Source organism: Carassius gibelio, chromosome B10 (assembly GCF_023724105.1).
Source record: "Carassius gibelio isolate Cgi1373 ecotype wild population from Czech Republic chromosome B10, carGib1.2-hapl.c, whole genome shotgun sequence".
Classification (NCBI taxonomy): domain Eukaryota; kingdom Metazoa; phylum Chordata; class Actinopteri; order Cypriniformes; family Cyprinidae; genus Carassius; species Carassius gibelio.
In genome coordinates, this window is record NC_068405.1 from 6,220,805 (window position 1) to 6,239,487 (window position 18,683).

General features: G+C 34.0%; 2 protein-coding genes across 2 annotated transcripts in view; one reads left to right on the top strand and one right to left on the bottom strand.

Moving 5' to 3' along the window:
- The first annotated feature begins 559 nt into the window (after positions 1-559).
- Positions 560-8,110, top strand: tmem267 (transmembrane protein 267). The gene is made up of 3 exons (XM_052568033.1): positions 560-660; positions 1,314-1,706; positions 4,718-8,110. Exons 2-3 carry the CDS (start codon positions 1,350-1,352, stop codon positions 5,051-5,053), a joined length of 693 nt encoding a protein of 230 aa, XP_052423993.1. The 5' UTR covers positions 560-660; positions 1,314-1,349; the 3' UTR covers positions 5,054-8,110.
- A 1,841-nt stretch (positions 8,111-9,951) lies between these two features.
- The window catches only part of il11ra (interleukin 11 receptor, alpha), a 51,894-nt gene continuing 43,162 nt past the window's right edge, over positions 9,952-18,683 (bottom strand). Inside the window, exons 10-12 of the mRNA XM_052568028.1 lie at positions 16,031-16,133; positions 15,845-15,924; positions 9,952-13,688 (exon numbers count right to left, since the gene is read on the bottom strand). Coding sequence (XP_052423988.1) covers positions 15,846-15,924; positions 16,031-16,133 — 182 coding nt within the window. The 3' untranslated portion in view covers positions 9,952-13,688; position 15,845. The remainder of the gene's footprint in view (positions 13,689-15,844; positions 15,925-16,030; positions 16,134-18,683) is intronic.

The following is an 18,683-nucleotide window of genomic DNA, read 5'->3' on the forward strand; positions in this document are numbered from 1 at the left end:
AACTGTTGACAATGGTAGTTTTTCTGTTGAAAAAAAATAATTTGTGTTCTGGGATTAATTGTGATGTGAGATGTTTAAAACTGAAAGAGAGAGAGCCTGAGCACCTGATGAAATAATAATAATAATAATATTCATTAACTCTGAACATACATTTGAAGTGTGATTTATGTATATCTTTTTCATTATTAGCACCTAGAGCATGTTTGACAGTTCAATCAGGCCTGACAGGTCAAGTGATATAAATATTTAACATCAATAGACTAAAATAGTGCCTGTAAATGATAGAACGACGTCTATAAAAAGGGCAAAACAAGGCTGTAGCTGTAGTAGCCTATATATAATAAATTTTGACCTGAAGGCCATCAGTAGTCTGGTTTGAAAAATATAATAATAATAATAATAATAATAATAATAATAATAATAATAATGTTTCTTCTTCTTCTTCTTCTTCTTCTTCTTCTTCTTCTTCTTCTTCTTTCAGAATCCACTTTTCTAAATTAATTAATATATATTATTGGTTATTAGTTACCCCTGCCTGACTCGCGTTGATGTAATTTCAGTTGGACTTCGATTCAATTGAACCGATTCAGTGATTCGCGAATCAAGCAAGCAGAGACGAACAGTCGGTTGTCGTCAGACCGGTGAGCTGAATGAAATGAGGTGAGAAGAGGATACTGTCTGTGTTATTACAGTCGTCTTGTGATTTAATGTTATCCACGGCCATATGAGTACAGTACCGGTTTAGTCTTGTATGTGAATGCTGTTATCTCGGCTAATAAATGTAGTCGTTAACACCGAGCAGTGAATTAGCTGATGAGCTAGTTAGCAGCCAAGCTAATGCTAATTTTGTAAGAATAACCCTGGCTAGACAAAGATGTCCGTATATAATATTGATTTATGTATTAATTTCGACGTAAAATAGCAATTGCCGTTCAGTTCTGCAAGACTTGAACATTAAATGCAAAATATGTTTATATAGCACGCGTGACATTATACTTTAATACAATGATTTTATATTTAATGTTTTTGTTACATCAGATAGTTACGCATTGCCTGTTTGTTTAGTCGCCGTTCTCTTTTCAAATTTAGGTCGTTTTAGAAAACATCTTCGTCACATATGTCTGTTTGTGTAACGTTATATTCTGTTATTATTAATGTTCTGAATGTTTAATCTGTTCATGTCATGAAAATATTATGTGTTCATTAAGGTTTGAACTGTTTTGTTAGTCATTAGTATTTTGAGCACCTTCTGCTATCATAACCACATTAAACAATATCACATTTGACTTGAGTGTGCTTGTGTCTTTGAGCAGATCAGGCTGTGGACCCCTCCATGGAAGAGGCCAGCGATGAGGGGCTTCTACTCCAAGCTGGACTCCTCATCTCCTCTGAACCTGGCCGTGGAGACTGAGAAAGCTCAGGCCCTGCTCCAGACCTTCAGCACTGCCTCTCTGTTAGCCAGCGCGGGCCTGGGCGCTTTCTGCTTCCTCGCCGACCACTTTCTGACGCTCCCGTTCATCCAGCACCATCTGTGGCTCAGGGCGGTGCTCGATAACGCCGTCCACGGCATCATCGGACTCTGGTCATGGGCCATCATCATCGGTTTGAGGAAGAAAAGTGACTTCTATGAAGTCGTCTTGGCTGGGTTTCTGGCATCTATCATTGACCTGGACCACTTCTACACGGCTGGATCATTGTCACTCAAGGTGAGGTCTTTTGATTTCATATTTTATTAACATTTGAAAAATGATCATTGCACTTTTTTGCACATAAAATCTTCTGATACAATTCAATAGGTATGGTCAGAAATAAAGCAGTCAGCCCGTAGAGACAGTAATTATGAGATTTTTCTTTTCTGAACTGTATTTACAATGATAAAAATCAAAGCATGAGACAATACCTTTTTTTTTTCATTGCATTGCATTTTTTATATTTGATTCTAAAGATGCTTAAATGTTCTGAAAAGTATGCATTTATTATTATTATTATTATTATTATATTGTAATATTTGTAAATATATTTATATTTTATGTAGATTATATTTTTTTAACGTATATAATTACAGCTGACTAGAAAGCAATTCTGTTCGGATTCTGTTTGTCACGTAAATCTAACAATTTTAACATTTAATTTGGCAAATTTTAATGAGTGAAATTAAGTATTTTCAGTACAAATCCACACAATCAGAAATTTCTGCTTGTGGGCAAAGGATTTCCGCACACAGAGTTCATATCGGGTTCAAGTTGGTCCTGCATAATCACTGTGGTGACCAACAGAAAGCTGCTCTGTTTGGAAGTGGCTTCTGTGTGAGCTATGTTTCACACATCTCTGACAAGAGATTTGCTAAATTTCGAAGAAAAAATGATGATTGCGTGATGATTTCATGTCCAAGCCTTGCTTTGCAAACATGCCAAGGAATATTCAAAAGGCTTGAATTGAAATATGAATAATTTATTTTAACCAGCAAGCACAACAGTGACTCATCATCAGGTTATTATTATTATTATTATTTTTTTTTTTGTGAGACATCAGCATTTAAATGTTAACACAATAAGCTGACTGTGATCAACACTCCTCAAGCTTAATATAAAACAGACAGGTTTTTTGGCTTAAAATAAGTCAATAATATTGATGAGAGGCATTTGTTTCTTTCTTTGTGCTGTTGGTATCAGAATTGTAAATGCATATTATTTAAAATTGGTGTACCTTTTATCATATTATGAACAATTTTACTGTTTAGATTATTAAATTGGTTGTTTTAGGAAGTGGAAAGTGTGTACGACCAGTGATTTTTTTTTTTTTTGACTCGAATGCTCCCAGATGTCCAACCCATTATTTGTGTTTTAGATTGTAGATAAGGTATTTTTAATATTTCTTTGATTTCAGACATATTACATCTTGATTTTATAAAAAAAAAAAAAAAATCTATATATATATATATATATATATTGTTTTGCCATGTGTAGTGAATGCTGCTCCATCTGAAAGCACTTGAAAATACCACATTTAATAACATGTTTTTACTCCAAACTTACGTCTTAACTTCAGTCGAGTGTTTGAAATGAATCTTTTTAGATGATGTGGCTTCTTACACAGAATAGAGGACGCACGATTTATCGCGATTAACATGTATGTATCCTTATTTATTCATACTAGTGGGCCATAGGAACGCTTGATTATGATTGGCTGATCAACGTTCTGATGTGTGAAATTATTTTCAGGGAAATGCTATCTATGCAGTCACTCCTATCTTCCTTCTCTGCTAATATCTCAACTACTTAAATGACAAAATTAACAATTCGTCTAAACCTTTACAATTAATCCAGAACGCGGCAGCAAGATACATTTTTAATGAGCCAAAAAGAATACACATCACACCTCTGTTTATCAATTTGCACTGGCTTCCAATAGCTGCTCGCAGAAAATTCAAGGCATTGATATTTGCCTACAAAACTACCACTGGCTCTGCACCCATTTACCTAAATTTGTTACTTCAGAGTTATGTGCCCTCTAGAAGCTTGCGTTCTGCAAGTGAACGTCACTTGATTGTGCCATCCCAAAGAAGCACAAAGTCACTTTTTCGCTCTTGACCGCATTTCATGTAAATATCACTTCCCCAAATATTTCAATTATTTAAAAGGTCTGTACAGCTTACAACAGCAAAATAACCAAAACCCACAACAACACTGACCAAAAAAAAAAAGAAAAAAAGAAAGCAATAGGATAAAAACAAGAGATTTTTCCATGTTTTGCCACAAAATTATGTGTTAAGTATGTAAAGCACATACTCTACACATACTGTACTATCAACTGCTCAAGCCTCTGTAACTAAGTTGAAAATGACGTTATGGAATCGGCAACAGAGGCGTTCCATGAGATGTGGAAGAAACGAACCCTACTCACGATAGTCTTCTAAGTACAAAAACTGGACAAATACCTTGAAATATATCGTCTGATCGATGTCTTGAGGTGTGTCAACCGTAGTACAAGCAGAATAATTGACTCCGGGCCATGAAATTATTATAAAAAATAATATTGATAGTAAAGCACACCTAATGTGTAACGGCCATGACACGAAGGGTATGTTTCATTTTTCCATTACATTTAATATACAAATATAAAATTTTTCTTAAATATATATACATGCATGTGTGTGTATTTATATATATATATATATATATATATATATATATATATATATATATATATATATATATATACATAATATACACAGTACACACATTATGTGAACAATAACTTATTTTGGATGCGATTAATCGCGATTAAATCATTTGACAGCACTAATTAAATTAAAATAAGATGAACTCTGATGAACCATATTTGTTATGTCCATGCAAGAGCGCCCTCTGGTTTTTGGATGGAGATTTACTATTGATCACAGAACCATGCTTCCCTGACGAGATTTTAACTAATCGTGATTGCAATTTAATTTTGATGAATCATTCAGCCCTAGAATATGAAGATCATTGCTGTTATGCCTATGGACGTCACATAGAGGTGGAGGCAAACTAATGCTCATTTTAAAAGGGGGATATTTATTAAAGAATTACTTTGAACAAAAAGAGAGAGGAAAAATCACAAGAAAACTGTACTGCAAATAATGCATATCTGCAATGACCTCCATGCTACATTCACTGTAAAGTGATTGTCAGATAGAAAACGTGGCGTTTGAACTGAAGTTTGTGTCCTTGTGCAGGCTGCTGTGAATCTGTCGCACAGGCCTCCGCTGCACTGCTCCACCCTGATCCCAGCGCTCTGCTTCTCCCTGCGCCTCCTCATGTGGGCCTGCCAGCTCAAGGACTCCTGGTGCTCCCTGCCCTGGATGCTGTTCATCTCGCTGGCGTCGCACCACATCCGCGACGGCGTTCGGCACGGCCTCTGGGTGTGTCCGTTTGGAAACACGGCACCCATCTCTTACTGGCTGTACGTCACCATCACAGCCACTCTTCCTCACCTGTGCTCGGTGCTCATGTATCTGACCGGCACCAGAGACATGATCTCCACCAAACACGGGGTCGCCATCGACGTCTGAAACACTGGCTTGATTGTGGGCTCGTTATTTATTCAATTATTGATATTTTCCCAGCGACAATTTAGCATTGAATATATTTCCATGAGCTCTTCTCTCCCTCGTTGCCATTCCAACATAATTCGTCCTTCTTCCTCGAGAGATTTTCAGTACGTTTGATACTTTTAACTACTGTGGTCAATCAGGTATCAGAAATCAGGTTGTATTTACTGTGAAGACTGTGAATATTTTAATATCTATGATGTAGATGAGGGTTGGGCGATTAAAAAAAAAATAATAATAATAATTAATAATAATATATATATTTTCCAGGCTTTTTGTACAGTATGCTGTATATACATTTGATATAAAAATCCATTACAGAGCAAATGGGGAAAATTATATTATCGAAATTAAATCTCCATTTTGCAGTATTTTGGCAAAATGTAATAATAAAAAATAATTCAGAAGAAGTAAACACTTTACTTTAGTAAGTATAAAATGGAGTTCATTTTGAAAATATAATTTCTACATTTGCTGATCTGGATTTAAATCCTCATTGTTGTCAAGTAGATAATATTTAATGATTGCTAATATCTAATACATTTTTTCATATGCATCAGTAGAACCGTATGAAGTAATAAACAACACACTAGAGCTTAGAAATTTGAGTTATAAACAAAAACAAAACAAATTGCTAATTCATAATTGTGAATTAATTCACTTTCTAATTTAAGATCGTGTGGTCATATTAGTGAATTTTTGGCAAAAAGACCATTGTTAATAGTTTATTTGTCACATGACCAACTTGAACCTGTTGCGAAATCTGCGCAAGGAAATCTTTTGCCCTCCTGATCTAATGGCAATTCGTACATATTCTGCGAGTTGCGCAATTCATATTAATTCATAGGATTGATCTACGCTTCACCTTGCCCCTTAACCTGCCCATCACTGGGGAAATTGTACAAATTTGTAAAAGTGAGGTCGTACGAATTAGCCACATCGTAAAATACGTACGAATTGGGCGTGAGATGGCATTGTTGATCCCGGTTGAAATGACTGGATTTCACACATGGAAATGTGTGCAACAGCAGTGAATGTGACCGCATCTTAATGCTGAAATTAAAATTATTATTAAAATATCTGTTTTAATTCTTAAAAAGAAAGGCTGTGAATCTATTAAAATAACATTTTAATAGCTTAATAAAAAGTGCTTTAAAAACTAGTGCGGTCATTTATATCACTAACTAAATGGATGTGAATGTTGGATATTATCGCCCAGCCCTAGATAAGTTGGTCTGGATTCTCTCTTTCTGACTTTAAAAGCTTCAGCATTGTGTTGTCACATATAGCTTAGAGGTATAGACTTGTCTATTCAAATAATGCCATTTTATTGCGTTTATTTTCATCATGATTCATGATGTGTCGTGGTCCACTAATAGGCATTGAGAATGGATGTTGATGGTCTTTGTGCTTGTGTATTTGCGGTTGAGGATCACTGTAGATGTACTTGAAGGACGTTAGTCTTTCTGTAGTGTATTTAAAAGGCAGAAAAACACTTGTAGGTCTAGTTTCACTTGGAAAAGTCCTTAACTATAAACCTTTTTAAATGGTATGGAAAATGGAAATACTTTGTTGTTACAAAATCTTATTGCTGACTTTATTTCCAAACCAAAGCTTTGTTTCCGTATCATTTACATGATTAAACTGTTGTTAAGTGTCTTTGTATGCATGCTGCAATTAACTTCTTGACTCAAGAGGTAGAAGAGTTTGTGTCTTCATCATCAAATTTGGAGAAATGTAGCATTATGTCCCTTGCTCACCAGTGTATCCTCTGCAGTGAATGGGTGCCGTCAAACTGAGAGTCCAAACAGCTGATAAAAACAGAATATCCACACCGCTCCAGTCCATCAGTTATTGTCTTGTGAAGTGAAAAGCTGTGGGTTTGTAAGAATCAAATTCATTAAGGCATTTGAACTTTCAGCTGTTATTTCAGGCCAAAATATCCATCTATAATCCATAATAACGCTTCCTCCAGTGTTCTCTTACATCAAAATCCACCTGCATATTTGTTTTGGCTTGTAAACTGTGCTTGATCTGTACAAGATGACTTCTCTAGATAAGTGTTATTATGGAAAGAGAAGAGTATTTCAGCTGGAAGCAACAGTTTAAAATATGAAATTCCCTGCAGAGCAGTCTTTGGTGAGCAGGTGATGTAATGCTACATTTCTCCAAATCTGATGAAGAAACAAACAAACAAACAAATAAAACTGGTATTAAGTAGCCACAAAGACAAAACGTGTTCAAACTGCTGTTGGGCTATAGATCTTGGACTAAATATTCATGTTTTTTTTTTTTTTTTTTTTTTTTTTTTCAGATCAAATTAAAACAAACATTGTTCAATATTAGTGTTTACAGCACAATGTAGAGTTAATTTAGCATTGCATATGTATACTGCCACTTAAAAGTTTTGGATTATGTTCTTGGTTAATATTTTCAATGTTGTAAAGGGATTATACTCTGCCTAAACATGGTAAGTTAAATCTTGTGTTTTATCTTTGTTGCCCCATTTTGTCTAGATTCACTATTCACCCAATTTCAGAAATGTTGGTTTTGTCAATGCTTGAATGTCGTCACTATACATACATGTTTTTAGGGAGTATGAATTGTCATGTGTTTTCAAACTTTTGACTGGTGGTGGATATCTTTTTTTCTTTACTACTTATTTTCAGAAGCAATGATAAAACTGCTTTTATTAATTTGTTGTTGTAATAAGGGAAGCAATGTTAAGTTATATTTTGGTTTGATTCCTAACGCTTAAGTCAGTTGTAGAGGCCTTGTCAAACCTGCAGAGGGAGATGTAGACCGACTTTATCCATGACCTTTTGTAAATTCCTTTTCATTTTATTTATTTATTTATTTTTATTGTAATGGTTACGTTTTAAACGTGTATTTTATTTATATGCTTTTTTTGCACATAATGTTGATTTGTCAATAATGTGATGTTGATTGCAGTCAAGAAATGACTGAAAGCATTATTTATTTCTCACAACTGTCAGTAAAGTTACACATGCACTTCAATGGGTTTCTGTCTTTTATTGTTTCTGATTATTTTCACTTTGAAGCCTAATGAAGCTTTACTTTATATACTTGAAAATATCGTCTTGTCAGACATTCATATAGTGAAAAAAATGAATAACTGAAAAGTCAGGTGGAAGATGCTACCCTTAAGAGCAGTGTGCATTTCCTGGTAAAATGTAAGATTTAGAGATCTATAATTATATTTCTGTATCACACAGAATATGTAAGTAAAAAGGGGCCGTTTATCCAAAGTGGAAAATTATGTCGTTTATTCAACGTCATGTCCATTTCCCTTTAATGGTAGTTCACCCTGTCCTATTGGGGAACGCGCACCTTTAAGAAAAGGCCATCCCGCTTTTTATTTGTTTATTTATTTTTTCCCTCGTCAGTGGCGGGAATCTCAACGGCTGAGGTGAGTAAGTTGGTGACTTTTCATTTGACAAAAGTTCCTCGTATAAGTTTGCTTACTTGTTTCGCCAAAGCTTAACATGTCCAAAATATGCCATACGTGATTGTAATACAGTATTTTCAAGATATTTAAATTTAAACATACCAAAATTATCTTCAACAACCAGACTAACTATTTAGCTAGCCACAGTGTTTGTTGTAAGCTAATATGCTAATTGAAGCTCAAAAATGTCCACCCTGTAGGCCACTGAGAGTCGATAGGGTAGACATTAATGGTTCATCTTTGTGATTGAGGATGTAATCATATTATTTATGATTAATTTTATTTTATTTTTCCGAAGTTGAACAAATGTTTCATTGTCATTGTGTTCTGCTTTATGTGTCCACCCTGTCATCTTGCTATTTTACAATACTAATGCCATTTTAAATAATTATCTGTATAATCCAGTTGCATCCAAATATCAGTTTTCTTCAAATAATAAATTTAACACTAGCATATATGTCCATGGTTTCTGCATCAAATAATGGCCCATAACTATCTAAAATATAAATAAAAATAATTATAATAATGTGTGGGAGCTCAGCTAATATGTTTCTACAGTAACTTACTCCAGTGTCAACTATTTATGATATGACATAAAGGGTTAGGGCTAGGGTTAGCAAATGGGAAATTAAAACCAAATGTTTGAGTATTGTGAGGGCTGAAAGGCACTCTGTAGTGATTTTGAGCCAGGACATAATAACAGAATTACATTTTTGATTGAACTATGTCTTTAATAAATGGCTTAATGTCATAAATTATGAAGTCATATTCAAATTTTCCACTCAACCTATGGATGAATAATTAGTTTTGAAATGTAATTAACAGACTATTCAGGAAATGTAAGTTTAATTATTACTATTATTGAGTAACCTGCTGTCCACAAATCCCCCATCAACAAATAGAGACTATATCCAAAGGGGAAAATATTATTATTAATATTATTAACGTATTCAGATAATAACGATCTGAACCTTTTTTTTTTTTTTTTTTTTTTTTTTTTGATGGGGGATTTGTGGACACAGCCAGAGAAAAAAGAAAAAAAAAAAGACGCCTTTTTTTTTCTATCTCAGTCTTCAGTCCCTTGCTCAGATGATGGCCAGAACTAACCTGATTCACTCATTGAGATCCTCGTCTTGATCTGCAGCAGAAATGATTGAGGTGAACGTAAATATTAGGATTATGTGATTTAAGTCAATATAACGTGTAAATCCCCACAGACTACCAATGGGCACACTCAAATATTGGAGGTATATGATTTCACCAGAGCCTTGGACAAGTTAACAGTACACAGCTAAATCCCTGGCCTGATTTTCCTGATGAAATATTTGTAATATTGAGTGATTGGAAACAAACAGACGATACCAGTCACCAATCTGACCACAAACAGCCATTTTCTTCAGATAAAATAACTTTTATTTCACAAAAATATAGACAGAGGAATAATAAAACAGCTTATGTTGTACAGAAAAAAAACAAAACCCTGCGGACGGCTTTGAGTTCACCTTCCCCTGTTTGACAGGCAACAGTAGTCCAATACATCTGGATTCGACCATGCATGCAACATTATAAAAAATGCAGAAAGGAAGCGGGAAATATAAGCACTTTTTCTCCAAGAACCTGTCCTGCTTGAAGTATAAAGACGCTCTGTCCTGCCAGGAACAGATGATTGCTGATCGATTGGCTTGTTTGCTTTGCCTGGCCTCTCTGGAATCATGCATCAGTTTCCTTCAGCGCCAGATTGAGTTTCTCTGATGCAAGAGCTGATGGTCAGTGCTGAGTGACTGTAACACACAGCCGTTAATGAGTGCGTTTACAGATGGAGTCATACCACAGAGGGCTAAAAATAAAGAGAAATCAGCGGCAAGTCGTGTTTCAGTGCTCGGATGATTCGCTGAAGCCGTTCTCAACAGGTCATGACCCAAACGTGCTGAATGCTAAAAATCTGATGCAACAAAACTATACAATTGTGCATATCACCAACAGAAGACGCTAGCGGAATTAGATACCAAATTGCATGCCACATAAAAATATATGAAGAAAAAAATGGCTGAAATATGAATTAAACAATTAGTGGAGTTTATTTTTTATTGCTCCCAATGCATAGAAAAGTTTGTGTTGTTGTGCCTGGGCAGTTTATGGCTATATTAAAAGATTTCCATGTTTGAATTTAATCATTTTTGTTTGATAAACAATTTAGGCATTTGCCGTAAAATAAAATATAATTCAATAAAATAAAATAAAATACATTTAAGTAAAAAAAAAAATAAACTGGAAAAAAAAAAGAATCTTAAATGACTAGTTACTGGAATATTTGTTTATTTTGTGTGATAAACAATTTTGGCCTTTACTGTAAAATTAAATGAAATGAAATAACTTTAAGTAAAAATTAGGGGGAAAAAACAGCACCAGCAAATACAAAATAAAATACTTAACTTTTTTTTTTTACGCTCAAAAATGATTCTACAATTTAAGCCTTATGATGCTTAAAATAAAATAAATTACATTTAAAACTGGGGACAAAAAACTTAAATTACTCACTTGGATTTATTATTTATAATAAAATATTGTATTCCACCTTTATATCAGTTTGTTCACTATCAATCAGCACAGGCTTGATATTTCTTTTTGGAACTGATTTATCATATAGGTCTTGTAGTTTTTGATAATTTTGGCAATGTTCACTCAAAATTCGCTCATAAGCTCAGATCAATGAGGTCTGCAAGCAATCAGCTGCAAAAAGAAAAACAAAAGCTGTGATAATTGAGAGAAAACACGTATACTGAAAATGTAATCCAATATTTGGCAATAGCATAAAATAACAATAAATGTACAAGCAATTTTTTTGTATGTTTTTTTTTTTTTTTTTTTTTTCAATCCCAAAATCATCCATTTTTGGGAGGAAATTTTTATATCCTGTGTGAGCAAAGCCAGCAAGTTTTAGTCCAATGCAATAACAGTTTTGGAAAAAAGAAAATCCTTTCCAGGTCAAAATGACGGGAACACAACATGAGGGTCTGTTGGATGAAACAAAACCAGTGGAGAAGCAGTGATTTACTGGATGTTCCTGATCGTTTCGTCAATCAAATCCAAAGTTCAGCCTAAATGAACTCTCACACGCAGGAGCACTTTAATCAAAGCAGGGAAAGAAGAATATATGACCGGCTAAACCAAGAGTATAGTCTCAAATATGACTGACAAAACAAAATATTTATGCATAAATGATTCACTGGTCAATCACAATCTGTCTTAAAGTGAAGTATTATCAGAGCACCAATCTCAGGCACGTGCGTTATGAATCCTACAGAAAGTCATCTTGCTGGTGAAACGTTAAGGCACACGAACGGCAGAGGTCATGAGCAAATGATGCAAAAATACATGAAGAAATGTACAAAAAACACCTGGCAAACATCTTCAATGAATTATTAGAGTAATCAAGAAGAAAGAATCACAGTGACATCTTTAATAGAAATCCAAAAACTAAAAGCCCACTTATTGTTAGTTCAACTTTTGGTCTTTATGTAAAAATAGCTGTTATCAACAAGAAACCCCAATTATGAAATCATTTGGTGCAAAACCCAGAATAGAAATTTGTGGGTTTTTTTTTTTAAATGTCATAAAAAAAATAAAAAAAAAATGATAAAAAAAAGTACCTATGGAAGCTTTTTTTTTCTACCACTGGACAGAGAGAGAGAGAGAGAGAGAGAGAGAGAGAAAGAGAGAGAGAGAAAGAGAGAGAGAGAGAGAAAGTAAGTGTTTTTAGTTTTTATTTTATTTTATTAAGTAGTTCACTCACGCACACTTCTGAGTTTAAAAAAAAAAGAGTTGTGAGATATCTTCAATCCTGAGAAGTCGAGATATAAACTCAATTACTTCTTTTTTAATTTTTTACAGAAAACTGTGAAAATGTAAACTTAGATTTGTGAGAGCGGGAAAAAAAGTCAGAACTGCGAGAAAAGAAAGAGTCAAGAAAAAAAGATTTTTGAGATTCAAGAAAGTAAAAATTTTTTATTTTTTTATCCCATGGATAAAAAAAAGCTTCCATAGATACATATTCCAGACACTATCCACTTTATGTCTTTCTTTGGACAACTTTCCGTATTTTTGTTTCTTTGTATCTATAGGAAGGATATGCATATTAAAATCTTCTCATTCAATAAAATCATACACTTTAAAAGAATTACAAAAACGCATGCATCGAGCTTTATGTCACTGGAGAGCAATGTACAACAGAACAGTATGCTGTATACAAACTATTACACAATATAAATGCATAAATGTCTAATGATATCATTGTATAGATGAGCTTCAATAGAACTTAATATTGTGAATATCTACTAGCTTCAACATAGAAACAATCAGCTTGGATCGCCTTACAGATGTGCCACTGTAAGACCGATTTACATTCATGTCTGGATTCAATGCAGAGAAAATGCCCAAAAAGTCCAGAGAAACCAAATGCATTTATGGCATTGAAGCGAGTTCGTAACCGTCGCTGGCGTTTACGGTCAAGACATGAACTCCGAGGCTGATGTCATGGTGAAATGCATTTTACGGGAGTTTATGAGCGAGAACGCGATGCTTTAGATGCCACATCTGGCTGGGAACTAACCAGACGAAGCCGATCAACTGCAGATGTGTCCGTCCGTCCACCGGTTTTGAGCGCAGGAAGAAAGACAAAGCAGTTTTTGTCTCTCCACAGAAAGACTACGCTTCCTTCGCCAACCTTCTGTCTTCCAAAGATAGCAGCTGTCTAAAGGTTACAGAGTGTCTTTTTCGCCACTTTCTCCATAATGCCCCGTATGCTGCGTGTGTCCGGGCAAAAGCCTTTTCACAGAACAGCATGTGTCAGAAGTGGAGTCCAGTAGAGCGCGGGTGAAACGGGAAGGAAAAGAGCAATACAAAAATATGCTTTTCATTGTCCAAGAATTTGCTGTGAAAGGAGAAAGGAAATCCTTGTGTTTTTTTTTTTCCATTGCATTGTGTGCTACATTGGAGACTGTTCATGTTCACAGTTCACGGGACTCAGAGAGGAGAGGTGGATTGTGGGTAATGGAGTCTGTCAGTGGTGCTGATTCCCTATACTGATGCCCTATGAGGGCCGAACTGGAGACGGCCGACTTCTCAAATCTAGAGGTAAACAACAAGATCAAACTCTTTTAGAGCAGCGGTTCTGTAACAAGACACTGTCAAAGTTTCTTAAAAAAAATAGAGTTCAACATTTTGGGGTCAGCATGAAATACATATTTTTTACTCAGTAAGGACGTTCATGTTCAAAAGTGACTTTAAAGACATTTTATAGCATTACAAAAGATTTCTGTCAAATAAACGCCGTTCTTTTTATTTATCGTGGTTTCTAGCCAGTTTTTTTTTTTTTTTTTTTTTTTAAATAATCAGCATAGTAGAATGATTTTTTGAAGGATCATGTGACACTGAAGACTGGAGTAATGATACTGAAAATTCAGGTTTGATCACAGGAATAAATTAAATTTGACAATAGATTCAAATAAAAATAAGTTATTTTAAATTTTAATAATATTTCAAGATTTTACTGATTTTATGGTATTTTTGATCAAATAAATACAGCTTTGATGAGCAGAAGAGACTTCTTTCAAAACCATTCAAAATCGTACTGACCCCAAACTATGAAACAGTAGTGTGTTGTATAGATATATATATTTGTTGTGTATTTTATATTTGCTTTGAACATGATATTTATATTGTCCTAAAACTTCTGTTTAAATAATAAAATACTACAACTACTACTACAACTAAATAAATAACTTAAATAATAAGTTTGTGCAGAAATAAAAAAATTATAATCATTTATCCATCCTCATGTCTTGTGAAGCATGAATGCTGAAAAATAAAAAAATAAAATACCTTCCGTAACCAGCATACATACTTGGAATGACATGAGAGTAAGTAAATAATGACTGTTCATTTTCCTTCAGCTATTAATTATTACATCATGTGGGAGAGTCGATAAGTTTACAGGCTAATGTAGAGCAGACGTCTCTCATATAAATCAGCATGTTTACATCTTCACATTTTCCCACTTGTCACAAATTCAGATCTAAAGATGAATGAAAAGTTGCCAAGTTCAAAGTGAACACATGCTGTTTAAGTCTTCATCTTCAGTTTTTTGCTAGACTGATTCACAACATTCAAAGCTCGTAAAAAGTCGACTGTAAGTTAGCTATTACTGTAAATGGATCGTGTGCTATAAACCACAGTTTTGGTCCTAATCAAAAGCTTCACGTTTTTATGAGTTAAATATGATCGTCACTCCTCTTTGAGAGCTCCTGTACTCACTTACAACCTCTTTCATACAACACCAGCAAAAACTATTTATATCAATCACAGATAAAAAACATTCCAATAGAAATTAAGTTCCATGTCAATCACTAAGCTCCGCCCTCTTTGTTAACGTTACTCACTTAAACGAGCAGAATGAGCCATTTCTATAATGCGTTCACTATTTTAATGTGAACTCTTTAGATGCTATTGACACTAACATTACATAAATTGATATTTTAATCACTTGAAGTCGAGTTATTTGTGTTATTTTAAAAATACGTTTCTATTTTTAACAACTTAGTTGAGGTAGGATGCTAAATAAATTCAGAAACAGAGGTATTCGTCTTTACTCGTTTGTAAATGACTGTCTCCACACCAGTCCTGTGGTCTATCAGCAAACCACATTAAATTACGCTACTGACAGAGTGCGCTATTTAAAAACAGTGACTCAGCAACAACATAAACAACACACTCGCATGTTGACAGCGATTTACAAACATAAAACATCTCAAGTCACTAATATTACTTATTCAGAATTATCGGATTAAGCTGTTTCTTGTTCAGAGCTGCAAGATGCCAAAACATTTCTTATGTCAAGTATCAGCAGTGACAATTATATTCCATACACACCCCAAACAGTCATTTAGGGGATTCACTCCCACATTTATATGCTGTTCTCACTCTCAGAATTTGCAGTGTGTATGTGACCTTTTGATGGTTTCCATTCAGAATGGATTTTCTTGAATCTAAAGGAAAAGTCTAGTAGTCTAGCTGGTTTTGTTGACTGCATTTTTGACTGAGATTGTTTTCCGTGCAGTAAAAATAGAGGACAGCTAACCAATGATATATTCAAAGTATCAACTCAGTAGCCATAAATGGATCGTTTAGCATGCTTTCTCTTCCAAACTGTTTATAGTGAGATGGGCCAATCGCCAAAACAGCAGACGGAGGGAATGTCAGAATGGAGACGGGCTCCGCCAGCTTACTTTAGACCGGTATGGATTTCATCTTCACCATGGAAGCCAGTTCTTCTTTCTTCACATTGTCCTGTTTTCTTTGTCTGACCCTATAAAGGGAACAATTAAGAGATCAGATAACAGATTGTCTCATGTATCTGTCTAATTGTTGCAAACTGTTTGTATGGATTTAGATAAATTAAGCACAATTTGTACCGTAGAAGTGCGATGATGGTTAATAACACAGCCACCATGAACGCTGCAAACAGACCCAACAAAATCAACAGACCGAGGCTTCCGTTCTGGTGTAATGATGAATCTGAGGCATAAACAAAACATAATGAAACACAAAGCAATGCACACACACACACATACACAAAACAACACAACATAAAATACAAATAGACCTAACACACAAAAAAAACAACAACACAAAACACATAAATAAAAACACAAATAAATAAAACACAGAACATAAAACAAAACAAAACAGCAAAAATAGCACAAACAACAGAAAAAAACAACACAACACAAATAAACACAAAATAAAACACTATAACACAAAACAAATAGAACACAAACATAACATACAACAAGTAAACAAAACACAGCAACACAAATAAAATAACTCAAAGAAAGAACAACACACAAATAATCAAAATAAACAAAAACAATACAACACAAAAAACAATACAAAACATGTAAACAAAATACAAACTAAAAAACAAAACAGAAAACAACAAATAATCAAAAAATGCATGAACAAAACAGAAATACAATGCAATAAAAATAAAAAACAACAACAATGAAAAGCAACACAAAGCAACATAAAACAAAACAACAAAAATTAAGAACATTTGACAAATATTATTTTGTGATTGTAATTTTTTTGTAAATATTACTATTGAAGCATTTCTTAAACTAGTTTTAAAAAGAAAGAAAAACTAAATATTAAAAGAATAATTTGTCTTTATTCACTTCCTAAGGTGATTAAAAGTTATTTCGTTAAAATTTGCCTACAATCAGAAACATCCTCATGTATGCCATTTTTTTCATAGTTATCACTGAACAAATATGTGGTGTTTAACTAAAAAAAATAATGATTATAACATTTATTTAAATATCTTCTAACAGTCTAAGCTGATACCCTTGTATAGACAAAGTTTAGAGCGCGAAAGTTTGTGTCCCAGTTTGGGGACCTTTCATGATCCAGAAATATTTAAATATCTTCTAATTAAAACAGTAAAGGTTCCTATGCAGTTTAGAAATATGAAAATCGATTTAAGTAATTTCCAGGAAATGCATGGAAAAAGGCAAGTGCAACACTGCTATTTAATTTGCGCTTATTTCATTTATAAAATTTACATTAATTTACTTTACACACTTGCTACTGTATTGTAATATTAGAGGTTTATGTAAATCAACATTATTTCCATTGGCTCACTGCTAGCTATTTTCCTTAAGTAATTTTCAGGTCTAGAAAACCATGGAAAAAATTAGAACAGAGTATGGAAAAACAACTATAAATAATAAAACAAAAAACAATTTGTCCTATTAAGTGTTCCAAAGTATAAAATTAATTTCTAAAAATAAATAGATCATACAAAGAGCTTTCATGACAAATGTTTCGTAATGGTCTGAACACGACTGAATTAATTCAAGGCGCACTTTTTCATTACGCATAAATCTTTAAGCAGTCTTAAGTCTGTTTTGAACTTCACTAAACAAATGTGTGTGTGCCACCCAAAAGATAAAGAAGCAAACATGTATGCCTTGTAGAAAATATATCTGTATCTAAGCTGATTATTAGCCTACTCTTGACAGAGAGCTGGTTTGGTTTTTGAGAGGCACGCAGAGAGAGCAACGCAACTGTTTGATTGATGATCGCGCAGTGCTTATTCCATTCATTCATGTATCGTTTCCTAGCCTATAAGGTTTAAATCATTGCCTTTTAAATATACACTAATAGTAGAACATGTATGATGCATTATTTTAGTTGATATTACTCTTGCCAAGCTCTGATTTCTGAGAGATGCACAGAGAGGCAACAGCAATGCGGTGTTTGATATGCACTCTTTTCATTCATAAAGTTTGCATTAATTTATTTATTATTGCGTGACTTTAGGAGGTTTGTGTATAATATTGCACTGATCCCCTGGCTCACCTGTTACCTAGCAAACACCAGACTGTCCTGCAGCCTCAGCCGAATATTCGGGCAAATTTATTCATTATCTGTTATTCGTTTTTGAAGCCATTATCAGTACCTTTCCGAATAACGAATTTGGCTTCGGGCACACCCCTAATATATATTATATATATATATATATATATATATATATATATATATATATATATATATATATATATATATATATATATAGACACACACACATTAAAAATGGTTATAGCATTACAAATTAAATTCACAAACTTTCAGAAAATTCACAAAATTTCAGTCTTGAGATGATAAATATGACCACTGCAATCGTACAGAGTGTTCACATGCTAGATGAGTGGTTATAAATAAATGGCCTGGAAACAGTTAGCTAATGAAGAGCAGACTGAGTCATGCTGGTCTGCCACATGACTGCATTAGGGAAGAGAGGCACGCTTTGATTGGTCAGAGCCAGATGATGGGGAAAACTCCGCCCACCACAAACAAGCCCAAACCATCTGGATAACGTTTAGAGTGAAAAAAAAAAACTCTGGCTAAGATCTCAAAAGCATCTGATACTTTGTGTTTAATCTGTGAATGCGTATAACGATCCCTGCCAAAACCTCTGATTAACTGTCAAACAGAGTAGCAACACTGCAGTGTGAACGAGATTCTTTGAATTCCTTCAACTTACGGAGAATGACATTTCAAGCA